The 27696-nt window shown below is 53.4% G+C and overlaps 9 protein-coding genes across 9 annotated transcripts; 5 read left to right on the top strand and 4 right to left on the bottom strand.

Moving 5' to 3' along the window:
- The first annotated feature begins 69 nt into the window (after positions 1–69).
- Positions 70–5988, top strand: LAESUDRAFT_723368 (uncharacterized protein). Its single transcript, XM_040908404.1, has 6 exons — positions 70–591; positions 647–1635; positions 1691–2554; positions 2612–5606; positions 5659–5787; positions 5839–5988. Exons 1-6 carry the CDS (start codon positions 245–247, stop codon positions 5972–5974), a joined length of 5460 nt encoding a protein of 1819 aa, XP_040766803.1. The 5' UTR covers positions 70–244; the 3' UTR covers positions 5975–5988.
- LAESUDRAFT_723367 (glutamyl-tRNA synthetase) lies at positions 5834–8361 on the bottom strand. Its single transcript, XM_040908403.1, has 13 exons — positions 8179–8361; positions 8029–8101; positions 7938–7975; positions 7832–7879; positions 7603–7773; positions 7367–7546; positions 7147–7296; positions 6918–7073; positions 6695–6855; positions 6595–6643; positions 6429–6546; positions 6220–6377; positions 5834–6168 (listed from the first exon to the last, which is right to left on the bottom strand). The coding sequence occupies exons 1-13, from the start codon at positions 8311–8313 to the stop codon at positions 6082–6084; spliced, it is 1524 nt and encodes a 507-aa protein (XP_040766802.1). The 5' UTR covers positions 8314–8361; the 3' UTR covers positions 5834–6081.
- Positions 8362–9306: 945 nt separating this feature from the next.
- LAESUDRAFT_647835 (uncharacterized protein) lies at positions 9307–13901 on the bottom strand (the record flags this gene model as incomplete). The annotated part of the gene is made up of 26 exons (XM_040904074.1): positions 9307–9577; positions 9636–9703; positions 9754–9936; positions 9995–10014; positions 10065–10092; positions 10147–10206; positions 10259–10453; positions 10606–10707; positions 10766–10929; positions 10992–11032; positions 11091–11328; positions 11459–11717; positions 11768–11823; positions 11870–12039; positions 12099–12134; positions 12186–12237; positions 12290–12374; positions 12439–12539; positions 12602–12623; positions 12684–12866; positions 12918–13055; positions 13081–13203; positions 13262–13307; positions 13368–13536; positions 13605–13679; positions 13727–13901. The coding sequence occupies 26 exons, from the start codon at positions 13899–13901 to the stop codon at positions 9307–9309; spliced, it is 3060 nt and encodes a 1019-aa protein (XP_040766801.1).
- Positions 13902–14142: 241 nt separating this feature from the next.
- LAESUDRAFT_675645 (uncharacterized protein) lies at positions 14143–14947 on the top strand. The gene is made up of 3 exons (XM_040905601.1): positions 14143–14288; positions 14345–14543; positions 14610–14947. The coding sequence occupies exons 1-3, from the start codon at positions 14220–14222 to the stop codon at positions 14753–14755; spliced, it is 414 nt and encodes a 137-aa protein (XP_040766800.1). The 5' UTR covers positions 14143–14219; the 3' UTR covers positions 14756–14947.
- An 872-nt stretch (positions 14948–15819) lies between these two features.
- Positions 15820–18476, bottom strand: LAESUDRAFT_675644 (uncharacterized protein). Its single transcript, XM_040905600.1, has 4 exons — positions 18026–18476; positions 17417–17972; positions 16647–17364; positions 15820–16589 (listed from the first exon to the last, which is right to left on the bottom strand). Exons 1-4 carry the CDS (start codon positions 18273–18275, stop codon positions 16179–16181), a joined length of 1935 nt encoding a protein of 644 aa, XP_040766799.1. The 5' UTR covers positions 18276–18476; the 3' UTR covers positions 15820–16178.
- A 3554-nt stretch (positions 18477–22030) lies between these two features.
- On the top strand, positions 22031–23363 carry LAESUDRAFT_648120 (chitin synthase export chaperone; the record flags this gene model as incomplete). Its single annotated transcript, XM_040904088.1, has 6 exons — positions 22031–22175; positions 22232–22312; positions 22386–22489; positions 22539–22649; positions 22707–23081; positions 23145–23363. The coding sequence occupies 6 exons, from the start codon at positions 22031–22033 to the stop codon at positions 23361–23363; spliced, it is 1035 nt and encodes a 344-aa protein (XP_040766798.1).
- A 201-nt stretch (positions 23364–23564) lies between these two features.
- On the top strand, positions 23565–23987 carry LAESUDRAFT_571582 (uncharacterized protein). The gene has a single exon (XM_040903000.1). It carries the CDS (start codon positions 23765–23767, stop codon positions 23933–23935), a length of 171 nt encoding a protein of 56 aa, XP_040766797.1. The 5' UTR covers positions 23565–23764; the 3' UTR covers positions 23936–23987.
- On the bottom strand, positions 23962–25226 carry LAESUDRAFT_648244 (Metallo-dependent hydrolase; the record flags this gene model as incomplete). The annotated part of the gene is made up of 4 exons (XM_040904097.1): positions 23962–24123; positions 24189–24413; positions 24468–24548; positions 24609–25226. The coding sequence occupies 4 exons, from the start codon at positions 25224–25226 to the stop codon at positions 23962–23964; spliced, it is 1086 nt and encodes a 361-aa protein (XP_040766796.1).
- A 144-nt stretch (positions 25227–25370) lies between these two features.
- On the top strand, positions 25371–27313 carry LAESUDRAFT_723354 (uncharacterized protein). Its single transcript, XM_040908402.1, has 4 exons — positions 25371–25927; positions 26404–26479; positions 26540–26784; positions 26843–27313. The coding sequence occupies exons 1-4, from the start codon at positions 25421–25423 to the stop codon at positions 27062–27064; spliced, it is 1050 nt and encodes a 349-aa protein (XP_040766795.1). The 5' UTR covers positions 25371–25420; the 3' UTR covers positions 27065–27313.
- Positions 27314–27696: the final 383 nt, after the last annotated feature.

Here is a 27696-nt window from a genome sequence, read left to right as displayed (position 1 = left end):
AAACAGTGAGCGGACCAACGGTGATGTCGAGCGCGATGATCGAGCGAGCGCTTGTCTGTAGGACCGCCACAGACCGCCACCGTTGGCTAGCCATTCGACCTCCTCATTGCATTCACGAGGATCTCCTCTTTCTGGTTCGATACGACGGTCTCGGTGTATTTTCGTTTGGCTGGCCGTTTTCAAGCCTGATTACGCAAGTGAGTTTCCGTGCACCTGATGTACACGCGCACAAGCAAGGCCTGCCATGACTAGTCTGTCATCCATCTCATCCAGATTGCTCGCAGCCATGCATCCTCGCGACAGAAGTACCGACCCGCTCTCGCGTCTGCGTTTCGCTCTGGAGACGATGCCAGGCTCGCGCAAATACGTGTTCACACCTGCAACACGCGCTGAGATCCTATCCGAGCTGTATGATGCATTTTGGGGACCATATGCGCATTTGTTTCTACCCAACTCCAACTCCAGTCTGCCCTTGCATGCTATGTTAAGCGAAGTACAGAACTCTGCAACGTCGCAGAAAGATCCTCCGGTAATCCCAGGCCGGCCGTGTGGCCACATCTTCAAAAGGGGCGAGGCATGTTTCCGCTGCAAGTGAGGGTTGCTCTGATCTCAAGGTAGTAGACGCTAATAGTGTAATGTAACACAGAGATTGCGCGCTAGATGATAGCTGTGTGCTGTGCTCGCGATGCTTTGAGGCGACCGACCATTCTGACCACAATGTCAGTTTCTTCATCGCTCAACAGTCTGGAGGCTGTTGCGACTGCGGCGACGTCGAAGCCTGGAGATCTACCATACAATGCCCGTACCATCCCCCGAAGCCTGAGATCTCTGACTATTTAAGCGCATTCGCTCTCAAGACATTGCAGTCGACTCCTAGAGCAAGTGCACGAGTAATGCTGGGCCAAGATGTTCCACCAGTCAGAGACTATCCGTACAGGGTCTCCGTGCCTATGGAGCTGCGAGACACGATGTCGAGGACCGTCGCTTATGCACTTGACTTCATTCTGGACACTCTCGATTTCTCGCCAGACGAGACAAGTCCTCCCACAACCGACGACGACCTGCACGCACAACTCTCTGGAGACCCCATGATGAGGGAGCAGTATAGTGTTGTCATATGGAATGACGATAAACACTCGTTCGACGAGTTGATAAAGCTGCTATGCGATGTCACCAATCGCTCTAAGGAGGAGGCCACCGAGGCGATCGATCGACTAGACGACAACGGCCGCGAAGTGGTAGAAATGAATGGTAACACTGTGCGTCTTCTGGAACTTGCACAGACGTTGTCGCAGATAGATCTCGGCGTGACCGTACGCAGAGCTTACGACACTTTCCGCGAGCAGGTGGCAGAGGTCATCATCGAGTGGCTGCTAGATCTCACACGTAGCCGGCTGGGGACTGACACTTTGATCCTGCGCGAAGTCATCGCGGCGGAGCTGTTGTCTCCGAGGAAGAACTACTCCCTTCTGCCTACACACGACACCGCAAAGGTTTTGGCCGATATCCAGGATCCGTCACGCATGCATTGGCTCTTTCTCTATCATGTCAGATTGTGGAAGAAGCCGCGCCTCAATCTGAAGGAGATCTATGCCTCGTTGATCACATTGAGCCATGAGCACAAACTCGCAATTGGTGAACTTCATACGCATTGTCTGTAATGTACTGTCGTTGATATTTAATCACTCAGCCTCACACTTTGCAAGTGTGTATCACAAGATAATCGACCTGTACCTCCTCGTGGACCGTGAAGCCGAGACATCTATCAAATACTTTGCGCTACAATTATTCACCGTCCCTTCTGTGGCGCTATACATCGTCCGGCAGCATAACATCATTTCCCGTCTCCTTTCTATCATTACTGCCTTCTTCACAAACCAGATCCAAGGCAAACGGATCGTCTATCCTCCCGATCCAAATGTCGACATCGAAGTGGATGCGTACCCATTCAAGTCCAAGCGGTTCATGCCCGTTTTCAGCGATCTTCGGTATCTCTGCCACAACGAGTCCGTCCAGCAGCTCATCGCGCACAACCGGGAGTACATCACGCACTTCTCGAAGACGTGTCAGATTTTCATGTGCGTGAACCCCAACAAGCGTGCGGCCACCAGCCACGTCGAATACGAAGCAGATGCTTGGATCAGCGTGTTTAATGTCACCCTCTCACTATCGCGAGTCATCAAGGTGTACGGAGAGGCGTTCTCTCGGGCGACTGCTGCCGAGCTTGTGGCTGCGATTACAACCGTCATGCACCATATTCTGATGGCGTCTGCGGTGGCGGACGGTCAGCGGGACACCACGCGCTTCCCGCCTGTCCTCTTCCATGATGTGAACTTCGCGAACAGGACATACCAAGTGGTCAAGTTCGACGTCATGGATGGATGGGTGAGCTTCCACCACTCGCTGCAGTGGTTGCTTGCCGAGTTATTAAAGCACGTCGATATCTTGAGCGAGGGGTCTTTACGAGAGATTGGGATGAGCAGCTTGAGAGACGTGTGCATGCGAAATGTCAGTGAACAGGCGATCCTGACAATCGTTGACTACCCTTTGCGAGGTGAATCATTTTTTGCATCACATGGGATTCATTTGTTTAATTCATTTTTGCACATAGTCCTAGCTATGATCGCGCAAATCAGGACGGGTCTCTGGGTTCGCAACGGATTTGCGATCAGAGGCCAGCTCATGCATTATCGCGACTTTATGCTACGGGAGCTATGCTACGATCTCGACCTGTTCTTGCTCCAAACTGCGTTGGTCATCTTGGACCCAAACACGGTTCTCATCAGCATGCTTGACCGCTTCCAATTAACAGAGTACTTCCAAGGTGCTACTCTGCATCTGGTGTACGAAAGCGCGCAACTGCCTAGCATGGTGGAGGAGCTGCTGTATGTCATCATCACAATTTTGACAGAGACCGCCAATGCCACGAAGCTGTCGATGCCTCTGGCAATCCGAAGGGAGATCGTACACGCACTTGCGGTTGGGCCGTGCACGTTCACGGATGTGACGAAACGCGTAGCAGAGCGGTTGGTGGACGACGCTGCCTTCGAACGGGTGCTCAAAGAAGTGGCGAACTTCAAGCCGCCGGAGTCGACTGCGGACTCGGGGGTGTACGAACTCAAGGACGAAGCGTATGAGGAGGTGAACCCATTCTTCTACCACTACACGCGGAATAAGCGTGAGGACGTGGAGACTGTGTTGCGCAATCGTCTGAAGAAGAAGACAGGCGTGGAGGATCCCGTAATCGTTCCCAAGCCGATGAACATCACGGAAGGCCCCTTCACCACTGTCTCGTCTGCGTTCGAGTCTGAGGTTCTCTTGCAAATCATGTTCTATGGTATCTACAACATTCTCGTCATCACTGACGCTGAAGGCGCCGCTCCTCCCTCTTCCGAGGCGGTCCTCGACCAGCTCGTGCACTTGGTGATGCTCGCCATCACAGAGCGGCCATCGGCATTCAGTGGTTTTACAGTGGGTAAGCACTTCGAAGAAGATAAGAACCTTCTCGATATCCTCTGCGTGCTGGAGCATCACGATAAGTACAAGCCGTACAAGGCCCGCGTAGGCTGGACCTTGGACCAAATTGCTCTCCACGAACGAGATGAGGTCATGAAGCGAAGGCAGATCCCTGAGGTCGCAATGGATGCTGTTGACCCAGCAGAAGCCAAGAAACGCGCTGCGAAGGCTCGACAAGAGGCTATCATGAGGCAAATGAAGGCTCAGCAAGCCAGCTTCGCAACCAATTTCGAAGATATCGACGACGATGAGGATGAAGATATGGATGGCATGCCGGAAGCACCAATTTCCTATGGCACTTGCATTGTCTGCCAAGAAGAATTGAATCATGCGAAGCCGTTCGGCTCTCTTGGCTTCCTACAACCTAGTAGACTCCTCCGCCGACAGCCTGATGGTCAGCATGCCTACATAAATGAAGCCCTGCTTGCCGACGATTCACTTGACCGGGCAGAAGAACATGCAGTCCACACGAGTTTCCCTCCTTCCGTCAGCCTTTCCACAGATTACAAAGCCCGAAGCACTCACAGCTTCGAGGGGTTTCCCGCTCAGTATACTCGATTCGGCCTTCATGCGTCGATTTGCAGCCATATGATGCACCTAGACTGTTTTACTGTTTACAGTGGCTCAATCAGACAACGTCATCGGGCGCAGGCGACCAGAAACCACCCTGAAAGTATACCCCGGAAAGAGTATATCTGCCCTTTGTGCAAAAGTTTGGGAAACGTCATCCTTCCGGTAGCGACTGACTCGACAAGCACCGAATTGAATGGCCTTCCATTCACGGAGTGGACGCGCGCAGCCGGCATCAGTATCCTCAAGTCAAAGGCTGATCCAGTGCTCGAGTCGCTGCAGTTCCGCAGTGGCTCAGGAGAATTCGTGTTCTGGGCCGCGCAAGACACCATGTATCAGACATTTGTTCGCATTCCAGATTCTCCGGATAACATAGAAGTGCATAAGATGGTCGACACAGTCATGATAGTGTCGAAGAACATCTCGCAGCAGAGTCGTCACCTGCGAGACCATCCAGAACCAGAACCCGGCGAGCGCGGCGCAGGGATGTATCTACCGGAAGAGTTGGTTGGCTATACAATTGCGTCATTGGAAGTAGCGCAGCGAGGCATGGGTTCTCCAGGGCGCATCGTTGCTGATTCGTTAGCAGATTCCCACTATCGTATGATCCGTGGGCTGGTAACATGTCTCACCAAACTCGTCACTCTCAGCTTCAAGCACAGGCCAGATCAAGGAAGGGATGCAATGCGCCATGCCATTATCAAACGGTTGTTACCAGAGTGGAGTCGTGGATCCCTCACCTCGTTTACGTACCCCCTACTTCTCCGCGATCCGCTCACAATTCTCGTTGAAACTGCCGCAGTAGCACCCGATATGTTGCGGCAAGTGCTCATCCTCACCTACTATGCGTGTCTTGCACGGACGGTCATCGGCCTGGTATACATCCTAAACAAGACTCGAAGCCATCATGTGACTAGCGTTGCACAACGCCAGTACGAGCATCTCTTCGGTGATGTTCGTATGTTCTTCATATCTGTTGTCCGACACTCGCCAGTATTCGAGCAAGCTGGCGAGATGGTGTTCCATTCCTTCGGCGAAGCTCGCGTCGAGAAGTTGTTGTATATGTTCACGCTGCCCTTCTTACGACGTGCCGCCATTCTATGCCGTGCCATGCTTCCATCCGCATTCCCCACACCTCCAGCAAGTGACGATGTCTGCGAATATCGACGGTTGCTGACGATGCTTGATATACCCCCGCTGTCCGATCTTCCTAATCAGGATACACTGCAGACCGCCCTATCGGTGTGGTGCCAGCATTATGGCACTTCTCATGCAGCTTCTCAGTTGAATTGCGGAGTCATTCTGGAATATCCTTGCACATACCATTTGGCACGGCTGCCGTTGGTTCTGGATCATCTGTATCTCGACCAGGAGAAGATCATGACGTGCGCTCGCTGCAAGACTGTCCCCCTCGATGCTGCGATCTGCCTAATCTGCGGGACAACATGTTGTATGCAAAGCCATTGCTGCATGGATGTCGAGAACGGCTACCGTGGGGAATGTAACATGCATACGCGAGAGTAAGTTGTCATCATGAGGTGCAGCACAGCGGAGAATCTGACAATCAAGCAGGTGCGCTGGGCCTGTCGGCATTTACTTCCTTGCGAAGCGATGCTGTGTCCTGTATCTGTATGCCAATAATGGGACATTCGGACAATCGCCCTACCTCGATAGCCATGGCGAGGTTGATATCTCTATGAGGTGAGTTGACTTCCATCCGGACCGAACTATGTGTCTGACCATGCTCATAAGGCGCGGGCGTAGGCAATTCCTGCATCATGCGAGATGGGAGGAAGTGCGTAGAGTGTGGCTGAATCACGGCGTGCCCACGTTGATCGCGAGGAAGCTGGAGGGTACGGTAGACAGCGGAGGGTGGGAGACGTTGTGATACTCATCTTACATATTGGGCACTTGTACTTACTGACCATGACATGTGTAACATAGCATATATCATTGTAATTGGAGGTCTGTCGCTATTTCAGTGGATCGGAAGGATTACTGCGTGGCTAACGTTCTGTTGAGTCGCTCGATCGTTCTCTCGCGACCCAGGGCACCGATGACTGCACCCAGTCCAGGACCAGTCTAGTAACCAGTTCAGAAAATGATATGCAGCAGCGAGGCTATGCACAGTACCTTCATACCCGTAAGAGCATGTCTTACGATGGTCATATATTGTTTTTGATTAATACCAAGTTTGGCGTGCTCTTCATGCAGCAGGTCGACAAAATTGACAGTCTGCCAGGGAGCGGCCAACAGTTGCAAACGGTCCCTCAACCCTACCACGACAGCATCTATTTGTATGTCAGTGGCCCTGCAAGGTTGAATATGTTTGGGGAATTCACTATATTTGTCCGAGGGCAACGACTGGCGCATTGACTGCGCCTCCTCCGTTGTATAGTCCGGCTCGATGAACAGAAATGAGGCAAGCGATGGTAGGTCGTTCAGATTCATGATACGTCCCTGCGCGGTGTGAGGAAATATCCTTTCCTGGCGGGCTGAGCAACTTACCTGAAGCATCGCGATGACTTCCTTGATGGAGTCGACCGTAGTATATTGGCTAATTGAGGATAGTTTCAGACCGTAGAGAAGCATCGAGATGCATGCCTACCTATGGGGGAATGCCTCCTTCACGCGAATGTGCACTCTCTCCGCGAGGTTGGACAGACCTTCAGGAGTGGACATCATGCGCATGAGGTGGTGCTTGTTCAGGTATTCTAGCTTCATCGGGTCGAGTACCGTTCGTCGGTGAGTAATTGCGGCCAGATCGAACTGTTGCGAAGGATACGATGAGATGTTTGAACGGTACGAGAGCTCGTGAAGCATGACATCACCTCCTTGATCATCTCATCCAGCGTCATCACTGTCGTGCTGTCCGGAGCATGTTTCGCTGGCGATGTTGAATCCGAAGACGCCTCTGCATCATGAGCAACACCCCACCCTGCAAGGGCGAGCCAGTTCAGGATAGCGCTCTGTTCCCACCCACGGCGCTGCAAGTGATTCAAATTCGACATGATGAGACCCTGTCTACACGAGGCCAGGATCCTACCGATGGGCACCGACCTTGTAATCGATCACCTGGACGTCGCCCTTGCGTTTTGACATTTTCGACCCATCCGGATTGAGCAGCAGTGGAAGGTGGGCAAATTGCGGAGGTGGAAGGGAGAGGCATGCGTAGAGGTCGAGGTGTAGCGGCAGAGAGGGCAGCCATTCCTGTAAAAATGAACAGCCGCTGATCAACTCACCACGCTCAGTGCGTTGCATAACAGACGCATATAGCCACCTCGCCTCGCAATACATGAGTGATGCCCATCTCATGGTCGTCCACCACGGATGCTAGGTGGTACGTCGGAAAGAGGTCGGATTTGAGGAGAACGGGATCCGTCGGCAGAGAGGCGTGTGCATCACGCAGGTTGCGGAAGATCAGGTCTGAAGGAGGCGGCCTCGAAGGGAGGTTGCCGTCCTATTCACCACGGTCTCAATCTCTTAAGCAGCACTCAAAGCTGAACATATGCGTACATTGAGCCTGACCACGAATTTTTCACCTGCCTTCATTCGTCTGACCACTTCCTCTTCCGTGACGTGAAGGCAGGCCTTATCGTAAGTTGCGTTCGAACCGGAGCGGGCCAACCGTTCGCGCGTGGCTGCGATAGTATCTGGAGAGCAGAAGCAGCGGTAGGCATGCCCGGACTAGAGCACGCGAGGTATGTCGGTAAGGGGACCTTCGGAGGTACATTTTGGAGCGTACCGCCAGTAGCTTGTCAGCGTAGAAGCGATAGAGATCCAATCGCTCGGACTACGTGGCATGAACCAATGAATGCGATTTAAATGAATCTGCAGCACATAGGACTCACCTGGAAGTACGGCGCGTGTGGTCCCTGTTTGCCAGGTCCTGACAGTCCCGTGGTAAGCTCATGGCAGAATGCATACGGCCTTGCTGTTTACCATAGTCATATTCCAAGCCGGCCCACTCCAAAGCCTCGCGAATTCCATCCACAGCGCCCGGCACAGTGCGAGTCTATAATTTACAGATGAACCGAAGCATACGATGCATGAGCCTGGTGCGCGCTTGATGGAATTGAGGACTCCGCTGACCGCGTCCGTGTCCTCTATCCTGAGGATCCATTTTCCGCCTAGCTTTCGCGCATACAGGAAGTTGTAAAGGGCCGTGCGGAGGCCACCCAGATGGAGTGCACCCGTCGGGGAAGGGGCAAAACGGAGGAGCACCATAGACACAGGCCGCCACTGGCGCGCGTCGATGTCGATCGAACGCACGCGGGGTCCAGCAACAGACACTACAAACATGATACAATAAAATCGCGGGCTATCAAACTATGTGCTACAATATTCGTAGGGTCCCAAAATCGAGAATTTTCGGCCGGACAAATTTTCACTTGCTAGATACCGCTCTGTCACGTTCTGCCGCTCTGGATTACCTTTCTGATCGTTTCCTTTGCGCGATAGGGCACATCAGATCATTGCCGCTGCGATGGTCGCCAACCTCCCCATCGGCGCTGCGGCGAAATCTTAGCAGGCGATATCTTTCGTCACCTTCAGTGCGTTGGACGGTTCGATGATCTCGAATGTTCCACTGATAGCTCAGCGCCGTGCGGAGCATCGTTGAGCGGTATGCTCGCGTTTCAGGGTGAGACCAATTCGATCTTCAGAACGCTATCGATGTGGGGACAGCAAAGGACACAAGTGACCCTACGCGTGGCTAGACGGCGAAGAACAGAATTTTTACCCGTTCGGTTCCCATTTATTCAGTGGGCTGTATCACGCTACTCGTCTGACAGACTCACACCTGCTGTATTGTGCTATAATGTAACGGTATTAGAGTGCCTCTGCATGCCGGGCTGTCGGCTTTAGTCTTATTGCAAATGAGGCAAGGCTGGGGATTCTCCGGTTTACGCCATTCAGATACAATCACGTAGCGATCCACGATTCCAGCGCATTCCTTGTCATCCTGCTCCGCCTTGTTGCATGGTGAGTGCGATGCCAAGTAGCGTTCGCGTTCCGGTTTGGACCGAGTACTCAGCACGCTCGCCGGAGCAAGTCATCAGCCAAATCGAAAGAACAGTGAACTAGACGAGATGTTATTCATCACACGAACAATCACAGAACCCTTACAGATGCGAAATTGTCAGAGGGAGCGAGAATCTGGAACAAGAAGTCGCCAGTCGCCGAGTGCGGAGTACCACAAGAAGGTGCAGGCGGGACCAGTCAGTCAATGAAGGAAGAGCAGAGTCGCTGAGTCAGGCAGAAGGATGGAGAAGCCACTAAGTTCAGCCTGGCCGAGCGACGGAGTGGGTTGTATAGCGCGCCAGCAGCTGTGAGTAAGTTTCCGATATCTAATGCATCTTTAGTAATGATATGGGGAGAAGCGGATGGGAGAGTTTCAACCTTCTCGGCCCGTTCGTTCCCATTGGGTATAAAGCGGCACACGGTACTGGACGCTTCGAACCATCGCTTCGCTTCATCTAGCGATGACGCACTGCGGAGATGTTCAGCGGTTGCACGTTGCTCTGATCATCAGAAAGTATGCCACGAACTGTAGGCATTCAATACCAGTGTTGTATGCTGTGCCGAGCAACCAGTGTCGTTCATCCATCGGATAAGCCTCGCGCCATCTATCAGACTCAGCTTGGCTATGATAGAAGAAGACTGTACTTCAGAATCTGTCTCTGTGCCGTGATTCTCCAGGACATGGACCGCTTGCTCGACGTATCCGATCGCTTTCGCCCTATCGGCGGCGGTGTTTCTCGATAGAAGCATCATACAAATAGCTCGTAGCCACCTCGCGAATTTGTCGATCGAGAGGGAACTGCGGTCCAGGCTAGTATGGAGTATTGCCTACGAGAATCGCACGAAGTATTGTCAGCACCATACTAACATCAAATGTTCGACTCACTTCCAGCGCTGTCAGTAACACTTAAAAGGGGTAAGCTCGGCTCTTTAGCTAGCATGCCGCCGCTACCTACCATGTACCGGGCAATCTTGCTCCGCCCACTGCAGACGTTCCTTGAGTACGGATGCTTCTATAACCTGTGTAGGGCAACACACCAGAATATCTGTGATAGCTTCAAAATAGTCCGCAGCGAGCACTTCCGACTGCATGGCGTCCTTCCACGGCGTGTCAAACCGAAATAGGCAGGCGAGATGTTAGATCCTGTACCTTGATCGTGGGAAGCAAGCGTTCCCAGTCCTTCAGTTTGCACAGAATCTCCGCTTCAAAAACGTGCAGAACTTGAATGAATGACTCTACACGTGTGATGTCCTCGGCGTCAAGTAGCTTCGTGCTGTCGATTACGGCCCGTATGCGCTTCTTGCTGACGGCGATGTCCTCCGACAGTGCTTGCATAGGCTCAGCCTGTGCCACAAATGATGCTGCATTCAGCAAGCCGCAAGCCGCATCGATCGCACGTCAGAATTCTATTACCTGGGCATTTGCGAATTGCGGCCGAAGAGCGAAGACTGAAATCAGCATGAGCTTCATCGTCTGCCAGCTCCCAGTAGAATAACCAAACCTCTTCCTGCAATGGCAGCGAACGATGCTTCCATGATATGTATGGGGATCTCCACATCGACATCCGTCAGCGCGGAATCGTTGTAGCACTCAAGGAGCTGTTGGATGCGAGGATGAGATTACACGGTGAAGACCTGCAACGGCGGCACATCCTACCTGTCGTGCTATATCAAACAGATCGGAAACACATTCTAGTGAGTCTTCCCACTCGGCACATCCCTGGACTGCGATGTTGTACGCGGTGCGCCAGAGCCACGATATATCTCGGGAGATCAATGCAGCGTTGGTCCGCGGATCTAAGTTCTGAACCAGAGCTTGTGCTGTAGCCGGACCAGTAAGCAAAGCAGATTTATCAGCAAGCACGAACTGATCGGAAGTTCACCGGTCTTGAAGTGGCGGACTAACACCGGAACCAACTGTGTCCTAGTGACAAACGTGAGAGACCACTGAATTAGGAAGCATCCTGAAACAAAGAACGCACTGGTGGCAGCCAGGCTCCCCCAGGAGCTTCACGAGCAGTCGGATGATGCATCGGACCAGCGTGATCGCTTCGGGTGTGATATCGGGATTATCACCAGCCTTGACTGTTTCCAGCAGTTCCTCTAGAACTGATAGAAGCAGCGTCTTCATATCGGATTCGTTCGCGAGCCGAGTGGCAAGCATCAGCATCTTGTGGTTGAAATCGGATGCAGTCACCATCGCCTTCACTGCGCGGATGGCTGCATCGTGCCAAGCGGTAATGAGCACACTGCACTGACATTTCATCACGAATTAATCTTACATTCATCTTCAAGACCTAGAGTTTATGATATATATCAGGTAAAAGCGGGAAATCAAGGGCGGGATTACGTTTCGCACCTTCATGTACGGCAACTAACAGTTTGACATAATGAGTTGCGGCTTCATCACTAGCGGCGCGACGGATCACGGCAGCCGCTTGAGCGAAATTTCCCTGTTGCACGTAGCATAGGGCAGCTTTACGAAGACACCTCGAGTCACTGAGCTTCGACACTGCGGCAAAAAGCTGGTGGGTGCCGGCCAGAAACCAATCGGCAGCCGCCGGCCAACGTTTCGCCTGATATAGACGATCTCCGAACTGCCATAGCAGCTGAAGTCTTGCTGAACACCAGTATCCGCGCAATAGTAATCTCGCCTCACCGTCAGGCATGCCGTGGCTGATGTCCTGGACAGCTCGAATTCGGCATTTGCTAGATCTGGGGTGGATAAGTGTTGTACCGCATCCGAGATCGCCATACATACTCGCGAAGGCAGCGTCGAGATCTTTCATCGCTCTGGAATGGTCTATATCCTTAGAGCAATGGAAGATTAATGACAGTATTAGCCGGTCAACGTGGCCGCTGGCCAAAGGGTTGTCTTCGGCCTCTATGCATCGTTGCAGACAGCGCTGATGGACGGCGGTTACGAGGACGCTGCTGGACAGCCTCAACCACCTAGCCGCTTGAAGTCACTGAACTGACATGTCACTCACTGTTCCTGATTCAAGCTCCTCAATTCTTGCAGCACGCTGAGACGAACATGTAAGTGGCTGATCGATGAATGGGTGAAACTACGGCACTCAGTCACGTTGCCTTCGGTCAGTTTCATGTGATTCACAATAGACTGAAACGCTGTACTACTGATGAGTAAAATTCGGCCATCGCTACTAATAGAGAGAATCACCTTCGAGTAGCACTGGTTGCGGAGCTTTCCGCTTCTTCAGAATAGCTATCTTCATCCACTGCAGCTGCTGGTGTTCGTTGGACGTCTAGAGCATGAGGCATCCAACATTGTTAACATCACCAAACAATACACTTGAATTGGCAACTGACAAGCTCTGTCATGTCCATTGACGAAGCGAGTTCGTTCAGGGTTGTTTCAGCACGGACCAGATTCTCTTCATCTTCGGAGGAAGAGAGGAAATACGCCCGAGCTGTCCGAATCGCCGGATCGTGAGGACGTGCAACCAACCTGCTCCACTTGATTGACGCTCACATAGGCTTCGAAGAATGGACTTCTGCCGGAGGAGTTATTCAACTGATTAGTAAACAACAGAATGCCACGCGATTGAACAAACCTTCAAATCGCCCTTACCCGGGCTACTTGCTTCATCCAGGTATTCCAAAACAGTAAATGCCTTCTGTAACCACTTCACAGCATCGCCGGCACGCCTTCCCCGCAAAGTTACATCAGTGACTCGTGAACCTGCTCTCAGTAGAGCTTTGCCTATCTCCAATAGCTTAGATGCGAGTGATCCCCGCTATGATGATCCGTCAATAGGAATTCCGCAATTCGTGTGGAGTCATCTCACGTCTTGTGGCAATAACAGCGCCAAGTATTCATTTTCTAGGCGAGGTCGCATGAGTCTGAGTAGGGCCGCCGGATAGCGCTTACCTATGATCTTCTGCAACATAAATTCGGCTACAGTATTGTTATCTTCTCTCCAAGCCTAGATATCCGCATTAGCGCGTGACATTGCCTGATGAACGGGTACTCGCCGCTTCCATTCTGCTCGAATAATAGACAACAATTGCACGCGCGCGGCTGCTCGCGTGTTGTTCCTCGGGGTCCTCAGCCTTCTTCAGGGCCTCCTCGTACTGAAACGGAGATGTGAGTGACACTGAGCGGTGTAGGTCTAAAATTGCGAAGCAGAACCTGCGCTGCACATGCGAGCACATGAGCTGCGGTATCATGGTTTCCGCTAGCTGCGACAGTCAAAAGGGTCGTCACCGTGTTCTCCCGAGGAAGCTCCTGGACGCACGAACCTGCTAGGCTGACACCGGCTTTACTAGCCAGTTGAAGTATATGCATAAGGGCTGTAACGGTTGTTATGAATACCTTGTTTCCACGGCTATAGTTAGTATAATTACTTTCCACGCCCGGTTTTGGTTCCAGTCCGGCCTCAATCAGCCGAAAACCTGCTAGCCTCACTGTGGGTGGGGACATCATAATTGGGGCTTGAGTGGGTTCCCAGCGCTCAACACGGACTGATGCTTACGAGCAGCAATGGTCGCCCGACCATCCTCCGTATCATCATCTCGCGCAGAAGCCGATGTATTCCACAGAGAGACACCTGCGATCTCTGAGCCATCTCATGGGCTGACGGTGCGCGCGCCATACCTTCGGAGTCTAGCGTGTTGGCAATGCGAATCCAGTCTTCAGTGGGCCGTGGGCGCTGTCGGACGAGAGGCTCGGCGAGCGAAGCGAGCCGATGCAGTTCGGCACATGTAGACCGGGCAAGGGGATTGCGTTTAAGCTCAGGCTTGAGGGCATTCAGGATATCTGAATGCCCCATATCTTAGACACGCCATGCTGAGCAGAGCAGCCGGTTTACCTGTGATCGTCTGAGCCACATCCAAGGGGTCATGCTTGAGTTTTCGCTTCGTTGCCGACATTCAGTGAGGATGGCGCGAGAGAGAGGAACAACGGCTGCAGCGTGTGTCGAGCGAGGACGCGTACAGTCACGTCTCGTCACAACCCATCTCAGAATCGTGACATCCGTTCGTAAACGTAAGTAGTGTGACGGGACGCGTCTGGCTGGTTTGAAGTTGAGGCAGGACTGAGCCGGTGGCTGATCTCCGTTTGTACACCTCCCTCCGGCAAGCAATCATCCATGTTCACATCGAAGATCGAAGACGCAGCATATGGCCTCCCTGCGGATACGGTGGACATATGCAAAAAGGTGAGAATACGACGCAACTGCCTGCGAACAGCTACGAACGTCAACACACTTCACAGGACGCCAGAAGAGATGGTGTCTTCGCAGGCTTTACTGCGGCTCTCATCAGCGGTGAGTACCTATCCGTTGATGGCACCTACGCTACAACATCAAATGGCCATGGGGGACTTTCCTTTCACGCGCGTTATGCACCCGCAGTTGTCATCGGGACCAAGCTCTTCCGATTCAATAGAAATACGACGATCGCCTGTGGGGCTCGTGAGTACCGCGGACGTTCCCAACTGTATGCGCGGACCTCCTGGCTGACTCCTTGCGCGTTCGCAGTGACCGGCGTACTTTCCGGCTGGCAATTCACCCAAGGTTTCACGCTATCTAATATCGCCCTTGCGCGTGCAAAACAGCAGGCGCGCCGAGAGGCGGAGTCTGGCGACGCGGAATCGGTGCCTTCCTCGACCGTTTCAAATGACTAGCCCGATTCTGCGTTCTCCAGGGAGCTGTGCATATAGTGGGGCCGGACGCGCCCAGCATATACATGCGTCTTCTAATTGTGCCACCTATGAGAGATTCACAGACTATGCGATGCAGGCACGCCCGTCCCAGCAACGCAATGTGTTATCCTGGATCGTAATAATACGTCTCTTTGGTAGGCAAATACGCTTAATAACCGCGTGACTTCCCGGCCACATCAACCGCCAGCAGCTCGTGCATCTTTGCACGTCAAGCGCAGGCATCAGTACCCTTGATTGCATACTTGTGGCAATGCTGAGGCATCGGTCAGATATCCAGGGTCTGGTCTGCTGACGGCCGCGCGAATCGTGCTAATTGCAGTTCCCCCATGAGCTCGACTTCTCTCTATGCGCCCGGTGAACCTGGAGTTGCGGCTCCAAGACGACGTCCCCAACTGGCAGATCCTCGCCATAGAGAATGACTTGGAAAAGGCCGCCCGTGCATTCGTTCCTACGGCTGTCCATTCCAGACGAGTTCCTGCCCGAAGCACGTGCTTCGTTTCACTGGCCATCGTGGCCATTCCGAAGTCCACCTGCCTCAATTGCTGGGTTTGAACAAGCGATGCTGATAACCCCCCCTGCGGCTTGCAAGCTGACGCCGTGCGACAGTTCTCCATAGACTCATCCGTAATCAAATGTGGATATGCTCGGGAACTCTAGGCATTGATCCTTCTATGACGCAGCCCAAGCTAATACTGCTCCGAACTCGGAGCTTTCTGTCCATTTACGATCCAGTCCACGCGCGGGGCCAGTGCTCTGACAATCAGACACATCGGGAGTTTTGTCATTTAATCCGGGACAAAAGTACTATTGTAGCGAATCTCATTGGTCAATTCAAATTTTGTCTGTACTTTTCTCCCGGATTAAATGACAAAACTCCCGATGTGAGAAGGCGATGTGTTTCTCGTAAACCAATTATACAGGTGGATCAGGGTCGAACGACCTGACAGACGGATCTTACAGGATGCCACAGCAGCCGGCGAACATGGCGTATATATCGATGTTTCTCAGCCCAGTCAGAGATGTGAGCACCTTCGGGAATGATGAAACAGTACAATTTTCGTATTATCGTTTCTGTGCAACATTATACATAAACTCATAAGGTTAATGAACTTCGCAACAATATCTAGCGAAGAATGATGAGGATTCTATGGTGACATGCGACGATTCGACCGTTCGTATGCTGGGATGGAGGGTATAGCCGATGGAGAATGGCAGATGCTATAATGATGCAAGGGAAGCGGCGTGTGCGGCAGGTGAAATCATACTGTCTCTGTGAGAAAGCGAGATGCGCGGCGGATGAACAAGAGTACAAATGGCTGAGCGGACGCTGAACGCGGTTACCATCGATGTAATAAGGTACACAAAAACGTCCGAATGCGTTTCATTAGTTATACCGGTCACTCGCCTCGTAGTAGTGCGGCGGCGAAGCCGGCGTGGTAGTTGCGTAGAATCGGAAGCCCGGAGGCCCAGCGTTGGCGAATGGCGCTGAAGGAACGCTTTCGGGCACTGGCCGCTCGCAAACACGCTGCACGTGTGCGTGACATGCGCCGAGCGACTCGCATGTCTGCGGCCATTGCCTCGACACCTCGGATAGCGGCGGTAATACACGGGCGGCTGGTAATTGCGTGTGCATGTCATATGGGCTTGCGGAAGCAGACTGGACCACCATAGGCACAGTCGGCTGTAAGTTCGACATAGCGGAGCAGCTGACTTGGGGTTGGTGATATCGCAATTTGCCCTTCCGCGCGCTGTTCTCCTCAGTTGGAGAACATGCCAGCGCGTAAAAGTACAGGTTCTAAAGCATGGAGCGTGAGCGATTCGGAGATAGAATGCAGCCCATTTTGCAACTAACCTGCGGCACAGCGTACGACCGCTTATCATCGACATAGTATGCCGATACCAACGTCTGCGGTACTTCTGACTGCCCCACAGGTGACATCCATACTTGCCCTCTTCCACCGTCCGCAGGAGAATAGACCACAGGAGATCCCGCCAATGACAGCTTGGAAAGCGACTGCAAAGGCTCCATGGGAGACGCTGAGCTCTCACTCGAGTGCCCGCTCGAATACTCGAGTTCCGGTATTCGCAGCGTAAGACCCGTAGACCGCCGGGTTTGACTCGGCGGAGGAGCCGGCTGCGGGTACGTATTGAACGCATCAACTGCAGTGCGCTTCGCGCCTGTCGAGTATGCCGGATATTGATCGGCGTTTGAGAGCGGCGAACAGACGTCACGAGAGGACATGGAGGGAACACAAGGCGAGGAGCGTGTAGGGGACGACGACCGCGCCCGATGTGAAGTCGAATGTAACCGAGCAGCATGCGGGAGCGTGTGTCTGTGCGGGTGGACCCTGTGCAGCGCACGGGCCGGCCTCCAAGAGCGCCGCCAATGCTGCAGCTCTCGCTCCTTCGCCAGGACAAGTCCTTGCAATAGGTTCAACCATGAGTCGTACGTCGACTTGTCAACGTACAGGCCGAAGTCGATGCCGAGTAGGAACTCCTTCTCCATTTTGTTGATTTCGGCGAGGTCAATGCCGGAAACCTCCGACCACGTCTTGTTCGTATACGTATTGCTTGAGCATATAATTAGAATCGACAAGTCACTCATCAGGAACAGAAACTCACTCGTCCACGAACTTGTTCGCCATCATGAGAGCCGCAATGGCGACCCGGTATTCGCTGCCAGGCTGCCCGGACGTGAAACGATTACGCGCCTTCATGCGGTAGATATAATGTAGCGATAGAACTATAACAGACTGGCTAACTTGCGTTGTCTCGAGTACTTTCTGCATGAAGCGTACAAAGGCGGGGGACACAGAAAATTGAAGCGATGCTGTCGCAGAGTTACTGGAAGGAATATAAGGCTCTTGCTCTTGAGGAGCTGTACGAGTACGTTTTGATGGCGATGAGGAGGATGGGGACAGGCTGGAGAACCAGAGGTAACATATCATTTCGCAAATCTTCTCCGCGATGAATTGAGAAGAGCGATGTTCGGAGCTCGTGAACCAGTCTAGAGCTAGTGGTGGGGAAGGCAAGGAGCACTCTGCCTGGTTCTCCTCGACAGAGGAGACAGAATGACGATAATGCAATGCGGGGGAGTACGCTTGAACAGGTGGTAGTTTCACAGAAGTCGATCCATGGCTATGCCACTCATATGAGTCGTCTGCCTGCGGTGGCGTAACTGGGAGAAGTTAGTAGATGAAGGCACTTGCAAGACAATTGGACGCGTCTTACCTGGTGAATCACGCGACGCAGTGTGGTCAAAGTATGTTATTGGTGGCAACACTGGCTTGCAATGCGTTTGAGGAGGTAAAACGCGTCGAGCAGAGACGGTGGACAAAGGCGGCGTCAGAGGCGTGTCGACCTTGGTCTGGCGCCATGTAGACCACGATGAGTAGAACTCTGTGGGCAGCGAGGGCAAAGGGGCGTCCATTGGACAGGATGAAGGGGTACGAGGAAGAGATGGAGGAGTATAAAGAGCCATGGCAGAAGGCTAGAGGAGGAGGAGGACCGGAAAACGGTTCAGAGAAAAGGAGAGCGAAAACGGCAAGTGTCGCGATGACATATAACGGTGAAGGAGTTGTGAAGATCATGGCAGAGAACGGGGTCGAAGAAAGAAAATGGAGGATATGGCTGAAAATAACCGGAAAGAGACAAAACAGGGGAAAGCTGTTGTGTCGCCAACGAGAAGACGAACTGGCCATTCTGTCGTCCTTGACCGAGCATCCGCCATCGCCGCCCATCCAGATCCGCCATCCGAAGCCCGTTAGCCTAATTCTTTCCACCACAACATTTTCGTATTTTCCCCTTTTTGCGCCCCCGCAATTTTCACTCCCCGCCACCTCGGCACTGCGGCTGGGGATTCCCCATAACCTTTCCCAAATTCCACGGCCCATATACGGCAGGAGGAGGTCACGTTCTCTGTTTCTCTGTCCCGATCAGGCAGAAGACCTCGTACCCAGCCCCGATCTAGCGCCAGATTGGCTGCGGAGTTGTTGCAAACGACAATTCGTATCTTTCGGGTTGAAAAAGGGCAGGACGGAGGCTTTGCGCGGCCGGATGATGGGGAGCTGGTTATGTGGCACAGTGATGGGACTGCGGGATTTCATGCTATCGGCTCGATTTCTCCATAGTGGATCCGTGCCGATGGTTCCCCTGTTGGCCACAAGCCCCTCATCTGCGATCAGTGGCGCGTCCAGAGGCATGCCTGTCACCAAGCACGGCCACAAATCCATACGTTCGCACATTGTATTCTTTCCCGCCCACCTTTACTTCCACGTGTGCATACGATTTCTCTCGTCCGGTTCCCGGTAGGCCACACCACATGCGATTCTTAGTGCATTGCCATATCGGTGCAAACGATTGCCAAAGCCGATCATCTATTTGTCACGCTTAGACTCATGGCGTCCTATACCAACCGCCAACTATTACGCGCGTTCTGGATCCTTCGGCTGCTTCGGATGTCATAATCCATGTAACTGCCAGGAACGTTAGTCCCTTTGCTCACATCCTCGCGCGCAGCAATCCAACCTCTGGGCGTCAGCGAAAATTATTGGGGACTTCAGTCGCGTTCTCGTCGTGATTGTACCGATGCACATGTTATGCCCTGCCTCGCTGCTCGCCTGCCGGCCCCATCAGCGCAGATTTATGAGAGTTGGTGCGCTGTCATGGCCAAGAACGAAAATGCGATTCGTTTTCCCTTCGCCACCACCCAAGCTCCCGAGATGTCACACTGCACATCATCGACATTACCCACCGGGTGAATCCGCGCCTGCTAATTGTGCGCGGAAGCTGATGGGCGGTCGCAGATGTACCACGCTCTGCAATGGTCATATTATCACCGGTTGTGGTCCTACAGTGGAGCATTCGCAAGCCCCAGCCCCGTCGGGCACAGTGCTTCAGGTCGGAAGCTAGTCTCAAATCTGCCGTTGGGATTCTATGAAGCGTCGGAATCCCCAGGAAGCGGGGTTGCCCGGCCCTGCAGATATCCAAAGTATGATTATGCGACATTCGCAATCAACATGCCGTAAAAAAACACACGAGATTCAAGATAGATCACGGACGTTCCAGATCTGACTAGCCATCTCCTCAAATCATACCCTGCATTTTACCAGTGGCCGTTGCCATGCTTTACCCTCCGATGGAAGCGTGCTAGTATGGCGCCGTGCATCAAGCCTTGCCCGTTCGGCGTAGGTCCCCTCCCCGCGTACCTTCTACAATTTCCCGTGGGAGGTCGGGTGTCGGACTCGCCTCCATCACCGCATTACCCACAGGGACGGACGCTTCTAGTGATACAGTATCGATGCAAATCGATATGCGCTAGGCTGCTGGCACGATGCTTCTTACGGTGAAGCGCATGCTCACGCCGACTGACGGTCGCGAGAGAAAGCATCAATCACTAGGAACGTAAATGCTGAATGTAGAGGCTTGAAGCTTGCTCGCGTAAATGAGTGATACGTGGCTTGTAACAGCATCATCTCGCGATGCATCCATCGGATCGGAAGCGAGCTAAACACGCCTTCCTCGTGACAGCTAAACAGCTTGAAATATCCGTCACAATGGTGTAGTGAAGGCGGTGGCTTACCGGCGCACCCGAGGTGACAAAATGATGGACATCACGAGCCTGCATTGCCGCGAACCAGCGTCCATCGGAAAGGCGTTCCGCTTCAGCAACTGAGCAATCTAACAGTGCATCAAATGAAAGCCGGAGCCACAGAGTGACAGGTCCAAGTGGCCAAGTCAGCATCCCAACACCGTCTACGCCTTATGTGTAATTCAACTGAGCACGTTGATATGATTCATCCATTCCGGCCCGCGACGGTGATCCGAGAGCATATAACTAGACAAATTGCTTCTGTATTGCGAGGTTGCCAGATATCGCTAGCTGTCGTAGCTGTCGCCGCGTCACGCGAATGCGGTATGCGCGTTCCGTCGTGGAACATCAATGCACACCGTAGACGCCGAGTCGTGGTTTGGCAACAAGCTTGTATGGCACCACGGGAGGCTCGTGCGACGGTTCTGCCTTCCAAATGCAGAAGACCGTCTCACCGTTTCTGCAGTAACGGCGCGAGCCCCAGGCAGGCATCGCAGACGCGCGCACCTCGTGTCCGCCGAAGTCCATCTATCCATCCATTCATTCATTCGGTCGCTGCGATCGGTGTTTCATGTCCCAGTATGACACGTATGGAGTCTGGTGAGAGTCGCCAGCCTAGCGCGGGGGGACCGATGTGCGGGCTTCCTAACAATATGTGCGTGGGGTTGACGTTCGCATGCACAGGTGCGTACATTGGCCAACTTGAGGCAGTTCTGCGTTCTCCGGACATGGCTGGGACCCAGGCTGGCGATACGACACCGAGGGCGATGACACCTACAGGGCTCTTTGATATGGTTCCCACGTACGTGTCCTGGGCGAGGTTCCAGTTCGCTGTGATGAAAGTGTTATTCGGAGTCAGCCGCATGAGATATGTGGTTTTTGGGTTACTTGTACCCGCGGATCTTCTCATTGCGATTGCGGTGGAACACTATTACGTGTTATCGGGTCGCGTAGCGCTCGAGGCCGATTACGTGGCTGTGCGTTATGGCGCGACAATTTGTAGAGACACTCAGCTTGGACAAATGGTCTACTTGAGTTGGGGTTTGCCGGAACACTGTAGTCCGCGTAATGGTCTCCACGAGTATTAAGCCAGCATGAGACGTGTCCATTGTCAAGCCAGCCGAAGTCATCATCGTCTATTCTCGGCGGTATGTGAACGTGCCGCCGATATTTGAGGCAGTCCGTCAGCGCGTTAGCCTCGATGACGATCGAGGCGAGCAACAGGTTCAGCTGCACAACCTGAGAACTGCTACCGTTGACAAGGAGAAGCAAGAAATTCTGAGCGTTGAACGACTCCATCCCAGCAAGAGAACAGCAGCAACTTGAAGTACCGGAAGAACAGCTCGCGGGGCAAGCTATAGTGCCGACTAGTGAGCCAGCTGATAGGCGGCCACACGAGAACGCGTCGTGTATTGTGACGGACGTCGCCCGTCGACAGTCACATGCGTGACAATGCGTGACGGCAAGCCGGGATATGCGAGCGCGAACGTTGGCCTCAGCGTCGTTCCACACGGGTCCTACATCCCACCCGCTGTCCTCGCCGCTCTCTGGTCGTCGTCGGTCTCTCTTTACCAACACTCTCGTGTTGCGTAGACGGATCCGGTCCCCCCCTTTCGCTCGCTCGAACCGCCTCTCCTTTGCGCGCTATGTCCATCAAGTTCGGGTCCTTCGACGAGATATGCCAGACGGCCGCGCTGGTCATCTGCCCCATGGTTGGCTCCAGCGACGGCATCGAGCCGAAGTGCTACAGCAGGAATGTTGACATCGCTGGCACGCTTATCTTCCAGCCAGGTAGGCAACTCCCCCTGGTGCGCATGCCGCATCTGATGGACGGACGGACGCTCCAGCCACGGGCTTCATCCACATTGTCGCTATCATCATGACGGCGGTCATGATCTTCCACATCCGCAGCAAGTACACGGCGGTTGGTGCGAACTTTCAATTTCCGTCCGCTCGTGCTCTTACTGAGTTGCCGAGGGAACTTGACTTGATTTGGAATAGGACGCAAGGAAATCCTGCTGTTCTTCTATCTTTATGCCATTATTGAGTTGCTTGCGCTGTTTCTCGACTCCGCTATCATCCCGACCGCGAATGTCAGCTATCCCGTGAGTTCTCTTTGCGTTTTTGTTTCGACCAGCTCCAACGAGAGGCTAGTGGTTTGCAGCAGCCTATACCGGCCTCGTAGCTGCCGCATATGTCTGTCTCCTCATAAACGGTTTCGTGGGGTTCCAGTTCGCGGAAGATGGCACGCCGGTATCGCTATGGGTGAGTCCCTCGGAGAAGAACGTTTCCCCATTTTGAACGTTGTCTAACGTTTTCCAGCTACTCCGGCTTTCAATACTAGCCGTTTTCGGAGTCTGCTTCTTCATCGCCATCGCCACATTCAAGAACACTGCCGGGCTCAGCTACACGAAGCCCATCGGCATCTGGGTGATCTACTTTATCTGGCCGCTGTTCTGCGTCGTCGTCTACGTCGTCTCGCAGCTCATCCTCGTCTTCCGCACGCTCGAGGAGCGGTGGCCTATCGGCGACATTGTGTTTGGTGCAGTGTCGTTCACGATCGCGCAGATAATCCTCTTCGCATTCAGCGCCACGATATGCAATGCGATCCAGCACTATCTCGACGGGCTGTTCTTCTTCACGCTCTGCATGCTCCTTAGTGTTATGATGGTGTACAAGTACTGGGACAGCATCACGGTACGTCGCCGTTCTACAGTCCCGTGTTATTTAGCTGAGCTTTCCATGCAAATGGAATCGCAGCGGGAAGACTTGGAGTTTTCCGTCGGCTCGAAAGCGATGGTCTGGGAAGTCAAGGACCCATTGCTTGGCGGTTCTGACAGAGACTACGAGGATGACATCGTCAGCAGCTATCACGGTGGCCACACCGCAAGCCTCGTTGGCGGCGTCAGTGGGAAGCAGATATATAGCGGCGGGATGGGCCAAGGACGTGGGTATCCACCAGCTATGGAGAGGTATTGAGGACTCTCATGAGGACAGCTGTAACTTATCCGGATTTTTTCTCTCGCTGGGACTTTGTCATACTGTACTGCTCTGTACCTTCACGCTTGCAACGACGGACTGCAGTCATACACGGATCTTACAGTACTAGTACATGTAACTCACTTGCATACATAGCACTTCTCTCTTTTAAACTGCCAGTGACACTCGAGCACTCAATGATTTTTTTAAGTGGCTCAATATACTGCAAGTGGCTCTGCACAACTACAAATTACAATCCGAAGTACTCTACTACCCATCCAGCTTCCTCAAACAAAATGTTATCACAGGAAAAGGGAGGGTTTCCAAAAATTGCTGGAGGCCGAAGCCAACAGACGTGTTCGGATGTGTAATTTGCAATCAGCAAAAGACTGTGCCTCGGTATGGACCTCACTGGCGACAGTACGTGCCCGAGCACAAGAATGGGAACCAGAAACGCAGAGTGGCCTTATATATACCCTACGCGTTTAGGGCAGGCTTGTCAATGTGGCGCGCGGCGGCGTTTGTCAGATTGTGGCGGAAAATTGGCGCGGCGGACTATAGATTCTTGCTAGCGTTGGTCAATGTCAATGTATGTGCTCTATGATGTAGGCTTGCGAGTACTGGGAAAACGACAGTCCATCCCCATCTGGGCCACCTTGTGGATCTCCGCCTCTGTCAGCCCGAGCCCGAGCGGCGGGGCAGCCATGAGCAGCGCGTACTCGCCGAGAAGCGAATTTCGGAACGGTAAAATGTCGTCGGTCTACAACCACGACGAACCATCAGCAGTCTGATCTCGCAACAGAGTTGGACCGAAGGGCAACCTACGCAAATAGCGATGGGGTGGTCGTGCTGCAGGTAGTATCGGATGTGGTGGATGTCGAGCGTGTGTACGGTCTTGCAGAGGAGGTTGGATGACAGGCAGATCTCGATGCACGCGTTGCTCTTGCGGACGGCCTCTTTGGAGGCGTCATCGAGGAAGGTAGCATGTCCGAGGCGGTCGGGCTTGAAGGAGAGCAACTTATGGATCTCGTCTGCGGGTGTGTCTTCAATCTGTGGGTGCATGTGAGTATTCAGGACCTCGACGTATGGGATACGGGCATGTACCTCTGCGATATGGAGGGTCACGCCGAGCCCTGCGGCCTTTGCGGCGCGGAAGTGCTGCTCAAAGTCTGCCACATTTCCTGCCTACGAGTGCACGAGTTAAGCACACGTCCAACAAGCAGGATAGTGCGTTCAGACACATACTGTGACGTCCCCGCACAGATCCATGCCGACGACCCTCCTGCCGCGCGCCTTGAGCTTCACGGCACAATCTACACACTCCGCCGCGACCTCGCTGCTCATGCGCCGATCGAGACTCACGATCAGTGCCGCTCTGTGCTCAGGGTACTTCTCCACCTGGTTGAGCACCGTTTCGAGATACTGCAAGCGGCTCATGGATGGCGTCTCTCGCGGGGTCGTCCGCAACTCCAGGTACGCTGCCTGGGGATACTCATCCAACGAGTCGCCTAGAAAGTGATGCATCACGGCATTTGTCGCTTTTTCGAGCGCATCCGGAGTCGAAGTGAGGGCGTAGATGGCGGGAAAGAGCCCGAAGAACTCGTGGATCTCGCTGAGGACGACTCCCCGCTGGAGTCGTTCAATACCTGCGCGAACAACGTCCTTCTCAGACGCAGCGTGAGCGTTTGTTGAGTGATAGTCGTGAGCAAGCTTCTGCAGCGTGGACAGAGGTATCGATCCGTTCAGATGTGCGTGCAGCTCTGCCTTGGGCAATGCCTGCAGAAACTTGATCTGCGAAGGGGTGAGACTGTGCAGGGCATCCGCGGCATAGCCAGCAATTTTGTGCGGATGCGTCGACGCCATCTGCTATCCACGCGGTGGTAATTTCAGGCGAAGACGGACGTGAGGACGCATATACATGAAGTTGCCGCACTCGAGCGGGATCGGAGCCAGACGGTTTCAGCGGCCACCATCCCACGTGTTTAAATGTCATTCATTACCGCCTTGCACTAATTGGCGGCTTCAACTTCAGTCTCCTTATAGTCGTCAACCCGAGCATGACTGGATCCAGCACACCAGCTCGTCCTCTTCCCAGCAACAACCAGGATATAGAAGCGGTCGAAAATCAACCACAGCATGATTCTCTACAACCGCACCAGCCAACTGGGCCGCAGATTCCTCCAGAGTTGCTAGCCAAGCCTGCGGAATCGACTCCCAAGGAAGAGCACGAGTCAATTGGGCCGCAAATTCCTCCAGCGGTGTTCTCGGAACCCGCCCAAACAGCGACTGCAGAAGGAGAAGACGAAGACGAATATGCTCCGGCGCTACCTCCCGACCTACTAGCTGCTCGGCAAGGTGGGCATGCTACTAGGGAGCCTGCAGGCAAGCGAACGATCGGCCCCACCTTCCCACCTAGTATGGGTGGTGTGCAACGGTCGTATGAGGACGAGGAGGACGAGGACGATTATGGGCCCAGACCGCTGCCCGGAGGGGTGGTACTGGAAGAGAAGGATGCTGTCCAGGAGTTCCTCGAGAAGGAAGAGAGACGGCGGAAGCAGATGGAGGTAAGCTTTGTGCTAATGTTCCGTCTATCTGTGGACATTTGCGGTGTGATCATTGAGACCCTCGTGCTGCATGTTGCACCTCTCCGCTCCGTGACATAATGTGAGTAGTCCGGTATGGGAGAGTACGTGTGTAGATCACCGGCGGACGTGGTGAATTATGTTGCGAAGCAGAAGTTTGAGCCGTATAGGGCTTTGGTGTCCTTCGAATTCAGTTCCTTCTCTCCTGAACCTCGGCAAATTCCCCGCAGAATCTGATCCTCATCCCTCCTCACCAGGGCGGAACTGTGCAGGAGTTCGAGTTCGAGTGGATATGCTGCAGCTTGCTGTCGAGTTGCACTCCAAATACTCATTCACGCCAGTCAATCTCGTTGAGAAGGATGAATGCATGGCTGTTGTCTTGAGATTGGCATTCTTCCACTCCCGTTCTATCATGCATATGCGAACAGAGCATAAATTAATCTACATGCCCATTTCAGGAAGCTAGCAAACCAAAAGCCCTCAAGCGTGAAGAATGGATGCTCGTCCCGCCATCCTCGTCGGACCTGCTAGCCTGTATGTCCACCCACCTTTCATGGAACGCTCCGTCAACCTAACCTCATTGGCTATCCACAGCCATCGATCCCACGAAGTTGAACCGCCCGCGCCAGTTCGCACGCACGGCCGCTCCCGCACGCAACACTGACAGCTCGCTCTGGACGGAGACCCCTGCGGAGCGGCAGCAACGCATCGCGGACGAAGTCGCGGGGAAGCGGCGGCGCGTGACGGACGTGAACGCCGTCAGCCCGGACGAAGAGCGGGAGATGCGTAAGAGGCGGAGGCACGAGGAGGAGGTGAGGAGGGGCGTTGAAGAGCATACGGTCGGTGATTCTCTTGCGTCTCGAGTAATTGCGTGCTGATCGTGTTGCGATGCTGCAGAAAAAAGTTCGGGGCGGTGCGCTCCTTGAACAGCATTCGAAAGTGGCCTCCACGAAGGAGGGCAGCGAGGGTGAAGAGGGCCCATCGGTCATCTGGGACCATAGTCGGGATATGGCGCTTTCGGGACGGCTCATGGACGATAAGTCGCGCGACAAGCTCATTAAGGAGGCTCGGGGTCTTGGGGATCGGTTTGGAACGGGCAAGAAGGGGAGCTTCTTGTAGCGTGTACGGTATGTTAATGCTTGATGTGTGCGGGCGAACTCAGTAAGTGCACTGACGGGTCGCTTGATAACGCGAAGGCGATTCTTTCATTTGCATTACATTTGTGACCACGATTGTGGAGTCGACACGATGTACTCTAACGTAGATCCTCCTACGGTTACGATTGTAACATTCGTGTCTATACTATTGTATTAAAACCGAAGGGATTACGATCTCCTAGAGCTGGGTGGAATCCAATTGCAAAGCATGAGTGCCGACGATGATGATCGATGACAGTGCATGCTGTTTAGGACATGCATGTTAGTATGCTTCCTACTACTATATGGTTGTGTCTTCAAAGCTTCAAACTTCATTTGTCAAGATGCTGCTGATATCTGGAGTAGCGGCGCCGGCAACTTGTACAGTATCATGCTCGGCGTTTCGCAATCATGTGGAATGGATTGCTCCGTGTAGCTCGTCCTCTTTGCACTTCGGCAAACTGACGGTCAGACTGTCGATAGCTAAACTGGCGCAACAGCCGCGTTGCTTACCAGCTCAGGGAGACAGAGTGCGCATCTCGCGCTGCATTTCGCTGAACTGCGGGACTTTGCACTTGCATTGTCGCGCGATCCACTCAGCGAGAAGTCGTTCGC

Source organism: Laetiporus sulphureus (assembly GCF_001632365.1).
Source record: "Laetiporus sulphureus 93-53 unplaced genomic scaffold LAESUscaffold_9, whole genome shotgun sequence".
NCBI lineage: Eukaryota > Fungi > Basidiomycota > Agaricomycetes > Polyporales > Laetiporaceae > Laetiporus > Laetiporus sulphureus.
This window is presented reverse-complemented; position numbering and strand designations above follow the sequence as displayed.

Coding starts and splice junctions, on each gene's coding strand:
- LAESUDRAFT_723368 (XM_040908404.1), top strand. CDS start 245: ATGACTAGTCTGTCATCCATCTCATCCAGATTGCTCGCAGCCATGCAT. Junction 592..646: donor GAGGCATGTTTCCGCTGCAA/GTGAGGGTTGCT, acceptor AATGTAACACAG/AGATTGCGCGCTAGATGATA. Junction 5,607..5,658: donor TGTAACATGCATACGCGAGA/GTAAGTTGTCAT, acceptor ACAATCAAGCAG/GTGCGCTGGGCCTGTCGGCA.
- LAESUDRAFT_723367 (XM_040908403.1), bottom strand. CDS start 8,313: ATGGTGCTCCTCCGTTTTGCCCCTTCCCCGACGGGTGCACTCCATCTG. Junction 7,547..7,602: donor AATTCGTGGTCAGGCTCAAT/GTACGCATATGT, acceptor CGTGGTGAATAG/GACGGCAACCTCCCTTCGAG. Junction 7,297..7,366: donor CTCATGTATTGCGAGGCGAG/GTGGCTATATGC, acceptor TCATTTTTACAG/GAATGGCTGCCCTCTCTGCC.
- LAESUDRAFT_675645 (XM_040905601.1), top strand. CDS start 14,220: ATGTTCACATCGAAGATCGAAGACGCAGCATATGGCCTCCCTGCGGAT. Junction 14,289..14,344: donor CGGTGGACATATGCAAAAAG/GTGAGAATACGA, acceptor CACACTTCACAG/GACGCCAGAAGAGATGGTGT. Junction 14,544..14,609: donor GACGATCGCCTGTGGGGCTC/GTGAGTACCGCG, acceptor GCGCGTTCGCAG/TGACCGGCGTACTTTCCGGC.
- LAESUDRAFT_675644 (XM_040905600.1), bottom strand. CDS start 18,275: ATGGCTCTTTATACTCCTCCATCTCTTCCTCGTACCCCTTCATCCTGT. Junction 17,973..18,025: donor TGCGTCGCGTGATTCACCAG/GTAAGACGCGTC, acceptor AACTTCTCCCAG/TTACGCCACCGCAGGCAGAC. Junction 16,590..16,646: donor GGTCGTACGCTGTGCCGCAG/GTTAGTTGCAAA, acceptor TCCATGCTTTAG/AACCTGTACTTTTACGCGCT.
- LAESUDRAFT_571582 (XM_040903000.1), top strand. CDS start 23,765: ATGGACCTCACTGGCGACAGTACGTGCCCGAGCACAAGAATGGGAACC.
- LAESUDRAFT_723354 (XM_040908402.1), top strand. CDS start 25,421: ATGACTGGATCCAGCACACCAGCTCGTCCTCTTCCCAGCAACAACCAG. Junction 26,480..26,539: donor CTCGTCGGACCTGCTAGCCT/GTATGTCCACCC, acceptor GGCTATCCACAG/CCATCGATCCCACGAAGTTG. Junction 26,785..26,842: donor GGGGCGTTGAAGAGCATACG/GTCGGTGATTCT, acceptor GCGATGCTGCAG/AAAAAAGTTCGGGGCGGTGC.